Consider the following 12,257-nt stretch of genomic DNA (forward strand, 5'->3'; position numbering starts at 1 on the left):
CTGTTCTTGGCACACACTTCCTGCTGACCTGAGGTCAGTTAGAGAAACTGTTGTAGCTGTGACCAACCAACACCACCTGTACTGAAACGAGATGGCTGTAAACATGCTGTTAAAAACTTTATAAAGCACTATTTCTTAAATCCAGCTTCACACACAGTCAGTTCTAGAGAGCAGGGCTCCATGATGCAAATGAGCCTTTATACACAACGTGTTTCACGTGCAGTCTAACAGCTGCAGAGCTGCAGTTTTATGTTTTTGTACTGTTACAGGTGCTGACGTGTAATAACAGCCAAACTGACCTCGCAGGGAGGAAGTAAAGTTTCACAGCCGATGAGCGAGTCCAGCTGTCAGTGAGCTGTTTGATTTATAACACGAGACACAAGCCGAGCTTTGCGCCGACGCTCGTCTGACGGACAAAGACGAGGACCGCTCTGTTTCCTGAATAAATGCCAGAGTCCTGTGACGAGTCGTCCCAAACGCGTCGCAAACGTTTGATTTTAAAGTGCTGATGAAAAGTTTGGGCGGAGCTGACGTTAAAAGATGCAACCCGCTGAGGGGTCAGGTGACCCAGCCCAAAATACCAACCTGAAATAATGTTTCAGTATAGTATAATAGTATAATAGTGTTTGATGTGGGCGTGTCAGCTGATGGTTGACGGTCTCCTGACAGATGTTCTCGTCTGATGTTTCAGGAATGGCGTCTCTGTGGAGTCTGAGACCGGCACTGACGTCGCTGATTCAAGGTGTGTGTCAGACATCAGGTGAACAAGCGCCGACTTTATTTCAGTGTTTAACCATAAACCCCTCCCTCTGCAGCGTCCCAGCACGCCTCTGCATGGACCGCCCCCCTCCTGTCCAGGACCATGGCCACGCTCAACCAGATGCATCGCCAAGGGAAGCCCAAAGTCCCTCCCAAAGCCGTTGGAGCCACGTTTGGCCGCCCCCAGCTGAAGGCGGTCATCCTGAAGACGATGATCCGAAAGCCCAAGAAGCCCAACTCCGCCAACAGGAAGTGCGCCCGCGTGCGGCTGTCCAACGGGAAGGAGGCGGTGGTGTTCATTCCCGGGGAGGGGCACAACCTGCAGGAGCACAACGTGGTGCTTGTGCAGGGGGGTCGGACACAGGACTTGCCCGGGGTCAAACTCACCGTGGTGCGGGGCAAATATGACTGCGCTCACGTGGTGAAGAAGAAGCAGTAGACTGACTGTGGGGGGAGGGGTGCAAGGTGTGTGTGTGGTGACCTCCTGCCAGCGGCGGCGACGGTCCTGAGCTTCACTCAGCTCCATGTTTGTGATGATCTGCTGTCAGTGTCCAGAATTAAAGACACTTCCTGTTCATCCTAAAAAAAACCCCACACTGTTGTTGTTGTCGTCACTTCAGTTTGAGTTGGTGTTTGTTTACAGGACGTGTCGAGGTCACATTTCAGAGGGAAGTCCCTAAAAAACAGGCAGCGCCGCCTTTCACAGAGGCAGCCTCGCCGCCGTGTTGCATATTTGATGAAGAGATGAATAAGCTCAAATATTCAGTTTGCCTTCATGTGGGAGGAATAAAATAAAGGCCTTGGCTTGACCTGTGTGATAACCTGTCCATGAGTTCCAGGTGAGTAACCTCCAGGTTGTTGCAGTCTCACCCGCAGAGTTCACAGGTGACTGTGAAGCTGCTGCAGATGTTGGTGAGGCTGAGGTGAAGTATGATGACGTAGATGGAAACATCTGGCTCCTCAAGTGTGCGTGAGCGCACGCGGACGCCCGCCTCTCGCTGCAGTGTTGTTGTAGTTCACCTTCCGGCCAGCGGCGGCAGCACTGTTGGGTTCAGTTGGGACTCACCTGCTGTCTGGCTCTTCATTTTTTAAAAAACATTCTCCGGTTTTCAGTTCTCCTGGAGTCGGTGTGAGTGCTGCTGACAGACAGGTGAGAGCTCCATCCGTACACCTGCAGGTTAGCTCGCCAAAGGCGGCTGTGAAGCCTTTAAACCGGCGCTCCGCCTCCATCACAGCTAATTAGCGTTAGCATGCGCTAGCCGCACTCACAGCTAAGCATCAGCCGCTCTGCTGTCAGGGATGCTCCTGTAACACCGTCGGGTTTAGATCCTTTTTCGGGCGTTTCTTTGCCCATTCTGTACGGACGAGTGTGTTTGAAGCTCCGGGCTTCTCTCTGAACGCTTTACGTTAACATAGCGGGCTAGCTCCTAGGCTAGCTGATGGGCTAGCTGGCTGTCCGTTTGATGCTCCGAGTTAAAGCACCAAAAACCATCAGCGTGAGCTCCGAGCTGCTGTCTGTGTGATCAGGAAGCTCCGAACACACACTTTAATGCTCACCGTGCGGTAAAGGAAGAAGAAACAGACAGTGAGAGCAGACAAAGACACACAGCGCTGTGCAAAAGTCTTGAGCCACCTCTCATTTCTTTATGTTCTGTGATGAAAATGTGAAATATGTGCAAACACTGAACCACTCGGGCAGCTTCCTCCAGCAGCTCTCCAGCCTGCTGCTTTGGATGTTTCTGCCGGTTGTTCTGTTCCCTGTCAGGATGATCCCACACTGCTTCAGGGGTCCGGGCTCTGGGGAGGCCCATCCATGACTTATGGTGTTCCACAGTGACGGTCCCACACCTGGGGCTCAGGTGGGGCACAGAACAAGAGAAGAGGGCAATTTCTAATTTATTTGGAGCACAAACAAAATTAATTGAACATTTAAAAATAAAACGTACAAATGGATTTCAAACATACTGTTCATGTGGACAATACACATTTGAACAAAGTTTACTTTTTGTATGAAAGATATTTTTGTTGGTTTGTATTTATTTTGTTATAAAGTGACTTTTTAATAGCATGAAGCTTAAAGGTACATTCACATTTTCTGTTCAGTCTCTTTCGTCCTGTAGCGCTGGCACAGTGTCCTGTAACGTTATAATAACAGTGTTCTTACAAACGCACCGATGTGTTTCTTTATCTCAGCTCCCTGTGACCAACAGAGCGCAGCATGCGGTACCCGCAGAGTCGAGCTCAGCTTCCCGTGTCGTTTTGCCGTCGACTGTGCGGCAGCATCACGTTGCTCACGACTGTTCAGTACTTAATCCCACAATTGATCTGAGTCTAAAACTGCCTGTGGCGATCCACTGCATGTGTTTCTATCCAGATGTGCTTTCACTGCGTTGGCAGGTGCTGCCAATCAGATGTTTCTAGATGTTCCTGCATGGTGGATCAAACTCTGATGATCATACTTGATCAGTTTGATCAAAGCTCTCCAACGCTGGCTGACATGCAGCTGAAACCAGGACAGAGCCTCCACCATGTCTCACAGATGGCTGCAGACTCACTTTTGGACCTCCTGACCACCTCGCACATACTGACCATGATTTGAACAGATAAAGGTTAAATTCTCCTTGTTTCCCTTCTGTTGGAGGAGTGGCCCCCAGTAGGGTAGCGGTCTGTGGGGAGGAGGCGTCCAGTGATACGTGGAGAGGTCCGGAGGATGATGAAGTTAAGCTGAGTGATGCTGTGTGCAAATGGAGAGGAGGCGGGGCTGCGGTGTATCGATCTAGCTGATTCAAAGCGACCGATCAGTGAAACATCCGTCAGCGTGGAGCGCCGAGGCTTCTTTTCAGGTCACGAGGACAGAGGAATGAGAGAAGACTCCTGATGATGGTGAGCCACGCTGGCTCATCGGTGTGTCATCAGGACAGAGTGGTGTCGCAGACGCTGACGAACGTTTAAGGTTGATTAATGTTTGCTTCTGTCTCAGTGTGAGGATTCACTCCAGCCGGGCGACGGCGGCTTCATGCGGCTCATCTCAGAGGAAACCAACCAGGCTTCAGGTACGTCTGCACACTAACACTCTGTGGTGCTTTCATTGTGAGCAGGAAGCTTGTGAACAATTGTTTATTGGTCGGAGCGAATGTGGTTCAGGGACCGGAAGGTCGCTGGTTCAATCCCCAGCTCTCTCTGTCCTGGTCCTTGTGTCCTTGGGCAAGACTCTTCACCTACCGCCTACTGGTGTTGGCCAGTAGGCGGTAGGTGCGATATGGCAGCCTCTGTCAGTCTGCCCCAGGGCAGCTGTGGCTGCAGCTGTAGCTGCCTCCACCAGTGTGTGAATGTGAGAGTGAATGAACAGTGGAATTGTAAAGCGCTTTGAGGGTCTCGAAAAGCGCTATATAAATGCAATTATTATTATTTCAGAAGCCTGAAGGAGACGCATCAACACTGAGGAGGAGGAGAGCATGAGGAGATGAATGGAGTGAAGGAGGAGCCTGAGGAAACAGGAGAGGACTGTCAGCAGCTCCCTGCTCAAGGTTAGGGACCCTCGTTGGGTTATTTTAGTGTCAGAGCGGAGTTACGGGGGGAGCGCTGATATCAGGCCAAGGCTGGATCCAACAGCTCTGCAGGTATCAGCAACAGGCTGCAGGAGGAGCGTCTGCCCAGCGTCCTCCTCTACCGCTGCTCTTCTGATTGGTTTTCACGTGATTCATATTGAAAGTTGAAATCCTTTAAAACGTGATTTCTCTTTCTCCCCTTCTTTCCCCCAGTCAAGTCTGTCCCGTATTCAGTAAGTGAAAATAAAATAAACAATAAAAGGTGAATCAAATGGACCATTACGGCAAGGCTGGGATGGTCAGTTTGGTAAAGTAAATCCGTTGGGCATCTTTCTTTGCCTTTAGACAACAATTCTGATGCAAAAGAGCCAAACGGGACAGGCAAAAAAAAAAGAAAAAAAAGAAAATAGGAAACAAAATTGAGCTACTACTTTTCTATAGCAAATAGAAAAATATGCAAGACATTGTGTCCACCTGACTAGTCTATGTTCATTTAAGGGGGATTTGAAATACTAAGTTGATCCCACAAAACTTTAAAATATATCTTTATACATTTTTTTATTCCTCCCAGTTTGCAGATTATGCAACCCCACTGTGTGCCCTTCAACTGCCACAGCAATGTCAGTGTCATTACTGTAAAAGGACATTTTAAAAGCATGTGTAATATTCTTCTGATACATTCTTTCTAGGGTGTGCATAATATTACACGGCTCTTTGCGAGTACAATTACATGGCACTGCCTGGGACTGCGCCATATGAAATGAGAATGATTATGGCCAGTCTGAGTGGTTATGTTGGGGAAAGAACAGCGGGACTGTAACCTTCAGCACTAGGCATTGCTTATCTCTTCTACACACTGGGGAAAATGTGCTAATATAATTACTTTATAAGTATAAAGTATCCATGCTAAGATAATCCCAGTGGTCTCATCACTGTCCTCACCCATTACTATCTTCACATTTCATTCAACAGTCAAAGGTTAGATTTTAAAAATAAACACTCCAACATCAAAAAATAAATAAATAAAAATAATAAAATAAAACGTGATTTTAATGATCATTTATGTGTTTGTGTCCTGCAGGGGCGGGGCTCGATCCAGGTGTGCAGAGTCTCTCTGTACCAGATGAACCGGCTTCAGACAGCGCTCACCGGTCAAAGCGCCGCCACCGGTGCTCGGTATGCGGCCGGGAGTTTTCGCGTCCCTCCCGCCTGGTCGATCACATGACCGCCCACACGGGCGAGAAGCCGTACAGCTGCTCGCTGTGCAGCAAACGCTTCACAAAGAAGATAAACGTGGCGGTCCACCAGCGGGTTCACACCGGAGAGAAGCCGTATTCCTGCCCCGACTGCGGTGTCAGCTACGCCCAGCTCAGCTGCCTGCGGCGTCACCGGCTCGGCCACGCCGCAGAGAAACCCCACTGCTGCTCGGTGTGCGGGAGAGGATTCGTCCAGCGGCGCCACCTCGTCCAGCACGAGCGCACTCACACTGGAGAAAGGCCGTTCCTCTGCTCGCTGTGCCCCAAGAGCTTCGCCTCCAGGACGGGGCTCGTCGACCACCAGAAAACCCACACGGGACAGAACCTGTACTCCTGCTCCGTCTGCGAGAAGGTTTTCTCCACGGCGTCATCCTTCAGGGATCACGTGAGGCTGCACACGGGGCAGCAGCCGCACCCCTGCTCGCTGTGCGGCAAGAGCTTCAACAGGCCGGGTCTGCTGAGGAAACACCTGCAGAAGCACGCCGAGCAGATCCAGGTGGTCAAAGTCGAAGGTGTCGACGGAGAGGTGAGTGTTACACAGGTGTGGTCACATGACTGCTGGAAGAGTGTGAAAGGAGGGATTGGTCTGTGTGAACAGTTTCCTTAGAAGTGTCACATTTTCCTTTTGTGTCGTGACTTAAAGTAGGCGAGAGGCTCGCTGTGATTGGCTGTTTCTGGCTCACGCGCCGCTCCTCGCAGTTTCTGTCTGTCATAAGCAATAAAATCAGGTTCAAGCTCAACGAACTGAAGCTTAAATTCACTTAGTTTCACTTAGTGTCACGCTTTGCCCTGACCTCCTCCAACTTCACACTGAAATCCTGGGAAAAGAGGCGGGAATTCATTTGGACCAGTCAAGCAGAATTCAGGACTCGGACGGATAACAGGAGAAACACCAAGTCCGAAGTTCTGTTTGGAGGTGGAGCTCACAGCGATCCAATTCAGTTTTAAAGCTCCAAAGGTTCTTTATATTGTACAGTAGACCCTACAACAATACATACAGAGAAAACCCAACAGTCATATGACCCCCTATGAGCAGCACTTTGGCGACAGTGGGAAGGAAAAACTCCCTTTTAACAGGAAGAAACCTCGGACAGAATCAGGCTCAGGGAGGGGCGGGGCCATCTGCTGTGATTGGTTGGGGAGAGAGAAGGAAGACTGACGTTCTCTGAGGAAACATCAGACAATTCCCAGTGAAGTCGAACAGTAACGTGTCCCCCCACAGCTGGAGAACCAGATGTTGAACACCAGGTGTTAACCTGACAGCAGAGCGCTGGGACAGGGTCCCCTCTGCTCTCCTGGTTCCTCTCAGGGATCATTTTGTCTCTTCAACTCCAGGTCGGACTCATTATCGTAGTCGACGCCCTTCTGACCCCCGAGTCTGCGATTCGATTCTCAGGTCTTTATTTTAAGACACAACGTGTCGCCACAGAGGGCGAGATATCGGGTGTCTCGTCTGCACTCAGACAGACATTATCAGCATTACCTGTTTATTCTCTGCTTTCTCTTCCCGAGCCTGGTTCTGTCTTCCTCCTTGTAAAGATGTAAAGCTGCTGCTGTGAGTTGGTTTGAGCTAAAAGTTGAAGCTTCAGGTTGTTCTCCGTCTGTCTGAAACTCAGGGGGAGATGAATCTTCACTGCTTCCTGTGTCAGAAGGACTTCTTGTCTGTGGAGAAGCTGCTGCAGCACCGGCAGCTCCACCAGAGGGCGCAGCAGTTCACCTGTGGCGTCTGCGGCCGAGAGTTCAGCCGAGCGTCGCGGCTGAAGGAGCACATGCGCTCTCACACCGGAGAGAGGCCGTACCAGTGCGACGTCTGCATGAAGCGCTTCTCTGTGCTCAGAGTGCTGAGGAAGCATCAGGAGATCCACGGCAGGGAAGAGTGCAGCACCGCCGCCGCTGACGACCAATCACAGCCTTCAGACCAGCCGGTGAGCAGTCAGCCTCGACTTCAGAAACATGCAGAAATTGGAAATAAGTGCAGAATGTAAGAGGATTATTTGACGTCCTCAATGGAGGACGTGTTTGAAATGTAGGAGCCGCAGGTTAGCTTCATAATCTGCTCACAGCTGATGCAGGTAAACTGACCTCAGATCTGCGCTCTGTTCCAGAAAACGGGTGAATCGCTCAGCGGGATGAAAGTGGAGAACGGGAACGCAGACTCGGCGACCGGTGAGAAACTCCAGCTCCTCGTTTCAGACGGGTCGGCCCGTTCGCGCTGCGGCAAAGCAGCTTTTCATTTCATGCCACACGTTATGTTCTCCACAGTTTAGCTGTCCGTCCTTTTAGTCTGTGAGAATCCACGGAGGCTTTTTCTCCTGAATGACTCCAGAGTGTAAACGTTATCCCTGAACATCCGTCACATCTCAGCTAACACCTTTCCTCGGCGCCGGTGTGCTGCTGTTGGATGTTGGCGTGCTCCTGCGTGTCCTACAGCAGATTAGCTGGCGAGGACTCGGGCGTTAGGCAGTGTGGTGAGATCGAGACTGAGCTGTGTGAGTGAATTTAGTGCGGCATGAACTGAGTGATGTTTGGAGAGAGCAGTGAGGTCTGAACAGCTGTGGAGGACGTTTGCAGAGGGTTGTCAGGTCCGGTGATTGTGAATAATTCTGCATCAGGGACCAAAATAAGAAAAAGGATGTGACATTTAAAGTGACTGAGCTTATTGTTGTGTTTTAGAAAGTGGAACAAGTTCCTCTCACACTGGTCAGCGTCACTCGGGTGGGCTGTGGCAGTGGGTAAATCTGTGTGGGTGGGAACAGGCTGAAGGAACCGTGGAGCTCAGGTTTACACTGAAGCGAGCTTTAACAATACGGCACCAGGTGACATGAACAGCTGAGTTACGCACGTCCTTCACTCCCTCTTCCTGTTCGTCCTCAGACGGGAGCACCGATACTCCGAAGGAAAGCTCCTCCCACAGCTGCCTCAGCTGTGGGAGGAGCTTCCCGGGGATGTCGGCTCTCTTGGAGCACGCCAAGGTCCACGACTCGGAGAAGCCGCACCGCTGCCCGGTATGCGCGAAGATCCTCAGCAGCGCGGCCACCCTGCGAGTGCACAGGAAGACCCACATGGCCGACAAGCCGCACGCCTGCAGCATCTGCCCCCGGAGCTTCCTGAAGCCCTGCCTGCTGCGCCAGCACATGAGGACCCACATCAGGGACGGGCTCATCGCCGACCCCGCCGACAAGGTGACGCCCAGACTTCAAACCTCTTTCATCTGAGCGTGCGTTTGACTGAAGGCGGGAGATAGAAACTGCACTCAGATCAGATTTTGTGCATCTTTCAGGTGTTCTGGTTCGACATGAAGATCGAGGGCGGGAAGGTGGAGCTGGGGATGAAGAAGAAGGAGGAGGTGGATGAAGGCGTGAATGAGCAGGTAAGAAAACAGCTGGTCTCAGGTGAACCTGTGTGCAGGTCTGAGGTGCAGAACGAGGTCAGCACAGAACGCAGCAGCTGTAAATGAAAGGCCTCACCGACAGACGCTCCGGTCCTCTGTGTGAACCCGCGTGCTCGCCATTCACATCACGTCACACTGATTTTAAATTACTTCCATTTATCTGGAGACATAATCACGCTAACATTTAACTGTAGTTTGATTTCCTCCTGTCTTTGTCTACTTCTACAGACTTCCGTAGATGTTTTCACCGGAGTTGAGCCCTCTGTTAACAAACCCCGCCCCACTGAGGGGCGGGGCAACAGCGAGGAGCATAAAGAGCCAGACGTGAGCGGGCTGATAAACTCTGATGGTGAGGAAGAGGACTGGAGGCCAGCGCGCGGCAGTGAGTCTTCATCTTTAACTAATTAGTTATTGATTGTTCCCGACTGGCTCTGTGAGGGCAGCGGCAGTTTGGTTTTTTTCTAAATGATGATTGGATGGCTGCATGTTTGACCCTGAAACGCTGACTGCCCTCATAAAGCCTGCAGGCACTCTCCTCTGAGTTCTCTCTGATGTCTCTGACAGACCCTGACGGGCCCACAGACCCTGACGGGCCCACAGACCCTGACGGATCCACAGACCCTGACGGGCCCACAGTTCCTGATGTACCTTTACACCCTGATGGATCCTTAGATTGCGATGGGCCCACAAGTCCTCGCGGACCCTTGAATCCACAGGCCGACAGTGGGGCTGATGGGAAATCACGGCACTGCTGCCCCGTCTGCGGGCGCGACTGTTTCAAAGCGTCGGCGCTGCAGAAGCACCTGCGGATCCACTCGGGCGAGCGTCCCTTTCAGTGCCCCACCTGCAGGAAGAGCTTCATCCAGCACGTGCACATGACAGAGCACCAGAGGATCCACACGGGAGAGAGACCCTACACCTGCAGCATCTGCAGCAAGAGCTTCACCTTCTCCAGCGCGCTGCGCCGGCACCAGCGTCTGCACACCGACGCCCGGCCGTATCAGTGCCCCATCTGTCCCAAGACCTTCAAGCAGCGCAGCTCGCTCAAAGAGCACCAGCTGACGCACTCGGGCGTCCGCTACCAGTGCCCGCTGTGCAGCAAGAGCTTCAGCCGCGCCCTCGAGCTCACCTACCACGTGGACGTGCACTCGGAGGCTCGGCCGTACTTCTGCGACATCTGCCAGAAGAACCTGAGCGGAGCCCGAGTCTTCAGGAAGCACATGAAGAAGCACGAGCTGCAGCCAGCCGGGCTGAGGGAGGCCGGGACCTCCTCGACCAATGAGAGTCTCTGAAAGCGGTGAGAGAGGGAGGCCCGTGCTGGGAAAACCAGTGTGGACAAAAGTCAGCGAGTAACCAGTGAAACCAGTGTGAGTTCAGCCTCAGATATTAGAAGGACTTCAGAGGACGCGCTCAGTTAAATCTGTGTTAAAGGAAAGGTTCTGAGATGCTGTTAGCCCCGCCTCAGCTCACTTCCTGTTGCAGCTGTCATTACATTCCTGTCGTGGACGCAGTGAAGAAACAGGAAGAAGCATGAGCCTTCAGCCTGTATGCTAAGCTAGGCTAACAGCATCCCAAGTAACAGAACGAATCTCTGCCTCCAAACGAGCCACCGGTCCACGATCCGGCCGGCTGATTGGACCACACTGACCCTTTAACCAAAGTGCTTTTGGTGCCTGAACCACAGACGCGTGTCCGGATGTGACCCCTGAACTTTGCCGACAGCTTCTCATTTGGAGGTCACGTGTTTCAAACGAGAGGCGTGGTCACGAAGGGTTTTTCAAACTTTTAGTGCTCGTTGAATATTTGGTGCTACACATCAGCAGCCCTGGTTCTGATTTCATTTCTATAGAGGTAAAACAGCTGATACACGAAGGTCAAAGGTCAGCTACACAGAGGCCTTCGTGCTGTTGTAGAGTCTGAACTAAAAAACTGTCCCTGGACCAGTTTGTACACTTTTAAAGTCACCACGTCTTTAAAGCCTCTGAGCTCACCTGAACCTGAACCTGAGTTTGTTTCCGGAGCTCGAGCAGCTGCGTGTTCCTGCAGAACCACAGATTCCTCCACTACAACCAGGAAACACTAAAAGACGAGTGCTGAACGCTCCAACACTTCATCGCATCCTGAGGAAAGATCTGTGGAATTATGTCAACAACAGAAATATTCCCGTCACACGACTGATATTTTTCTACCAGCAGGTGGCAGTACGCCTCTATGAACTCTATGAAGTTTTATATCTACACTCACTGCCCACTTTATTAGGTACAGCTGCTGAGTTTACAGAGTACAGATCTCTGGAAGAAACTGCTCGGGTGGTGCCCCAGATCAGAGGAGAATGACCAAACTTATATAACTTATTATAACAAAGGTATGCAGAAGAGCGCCTCTGAGCACATCACACCCTGAAGCAGATGAGCTACAGAATATCTGCCACAACATCCAGGATCTCTCTGTCGGGAGGGCGTGATGGTTTCTTGGCACGTCCGTGACAAGTTCACCGTCCTCCAAACGCCTCCACAGTCACCACATGTCATGGATGCGGTCCACAGCTCTGCAGTAAGTCTGTGATGGTGTCACGTCAACACGGAGAGTCTCTGAGGAATGCTTCCAGAACCTCGTCGATGCTGGGAAGAAGAAACAGGGTCCAGTCCTGTACTGGCAAGGTGTAGCTAATAAAGTGGCTGCTGGGTATGATTTATCTTCTCTTGTTACAGCAGCTCAAGTTAAATACAACAACGTGTAACAGGGAGCTTAAATGAGTGGGATTATGTGGCGATCGTGGCTCAAGAGTTGGGAGTTCGCCTTGTAATCGGAAGGTTGCCGGTTCAAGCCCCGGCTCGGACAGACTCGGTCGTTGTGTCCTTGGGCAAGACGCTTCACCCGTTGCCTACTGGTGGTGGTCAGAGGGCCCGGTGGCGCCAGTGTCCGGCAGCCTCGCCTCTGTCAGTGCGCCCCAGGGTGGCTGTGGCTACAATGTAGCTGCCATCACCAGTGTGTGGATGGGTGGATGATTGTGTATAGTGTAAAGCGCTTTGGGGTCCTTACGGACTAGTAAAGCGTCATACAAATACAGGCCATTTACCATTATGTCCATGAATGAAACTGAAATCTCCGCCAGGTGAGAATACCTGTGAGAGTTTCTACGTCACGTCCAACAAACCTTTCACTTCCCCATGAGGGATTTTCCCACGAGTTGTAGATATTTCCTGTGTTTAAATGTTTCCATGTTCAGTCTGTGGGAAGCAGACAGGAATCTGAGGTGTCCCAGCATGGAGAGAGTTTATAATCTGAAACATTAAACTGAGA

General features: G+C 51.4%; 2 protein-coding genes across 7 annotated transcripts in view; both read left to right on the plus strand.

Annotated features, from left to right (window-relative positions):
- Nucleotides 1-1,353, plus strand: part of mrps12 (mitochondrial ribosomal protein S12) — a 2,286-nt gene extending 933 nt beyond the window's left edge. For all 3 annotated transcript variants that reach the window (XM_085472485.1, XM_085472484.1, XM_085472486.1), the window contains exons 2-3: nt 692-742; nt 816-1,353. In XM_085472485.1, the coding sequence (XP_085328611.1) occupies nt 694-742; nt 816-1,198 (432 nt within the window). In that variant the 5' untranslated portion in view covers nt 692-693 and the 3' untranslated portion in view covers nt 1,199-1,353. The remainder of the gene's footprint in view (nt 1-691; nt 743-815) is intronic.
- A 67-nt stretch (nt 1,354-1,420) lies between these two features.
- On the plus strand, nt 1,421-12,257 carry LOC146699511 (uncharacterized). Of its 4 annotated transcripts, none has more exons than XM_085472475.1 (11): nt 1,421-1,909; nt 3,401-3,663; nt 3,740-3,812; nt 4,174-4,286; nt 5,389-6,089; nt 7,180-7,488; nt 7,669-7,729; nt 8,438-8,745; nt 8,844-8,933; nt 9,183-9,336; nt 9,519-12,257. In XM_085472475.1, exons 4-11 carry the CDS (start codon nt 4,223-4,225, stop codon nt 10,244-10,246), a joined length of 2,415 nt encoding a protein of 804 aa, XP_085328601.1. In that variant the 5' UTR covers nt 1,421-1,909; nt 3,401-3,663; nt 3,740-3,812; nt 4,174-4,222; the 3' UTR covers nt 10,247-12,257. The 4 variants fall into 4 exon arrangements, with proteins under 4 accessions (XP_085328601.1, XP_085328598.1, XP_085328600.1 ...); XM_085472472.1 differs by having other exon boundaries at nt 3,401-3,642; XM_085472474.1 differs by having other exon boundaries at nt 1,421-1,598; nt 3,401-3,642.

This window comes from Copadichromis virginalis, linkage group LG11, assembly GCF_057382275.1.
Source record: "Copadichromis virginalis isolate Kocher_CV1m ecotype Utaka linkage group LG11, C_Virginalis_male_GT1.1, whole genome shotgun sequence".
Classification (NCBI taxonomy): domain Eukaryota; kingdom Metazoa; phylum Chordata; class Actinopteri; order Cichliformes; family Cichlidae; genus Copadichromis; species Copadichromis virginalis.

Excerpts from the sequence above, each read along its gene's own strand:
- LOC146699511 (XM_085472475.1), top strand. The coding sequence starts at position 4,223 with ATGAATGGAGTGAAGGAGGAGCCTGAGGAAACAGGAGAGGACTGTCAG. Across the intron at positions 8,934-9,182 it reads ATGAAGGCGTGAATGAGCAG|ACTTCCGTAGATGTTTTCAC; the intron begins GTAAGAAAACAG and ends CTACTTCTACAG. Across the intron at positions 9,337-9,518 it reads CTGGAGGCCAGCGCGCGGCA|ACCCTGACGGGCCCACAGAC; the intron begins GTGAGTCTTCAT and ends TGTCTCTGACAG.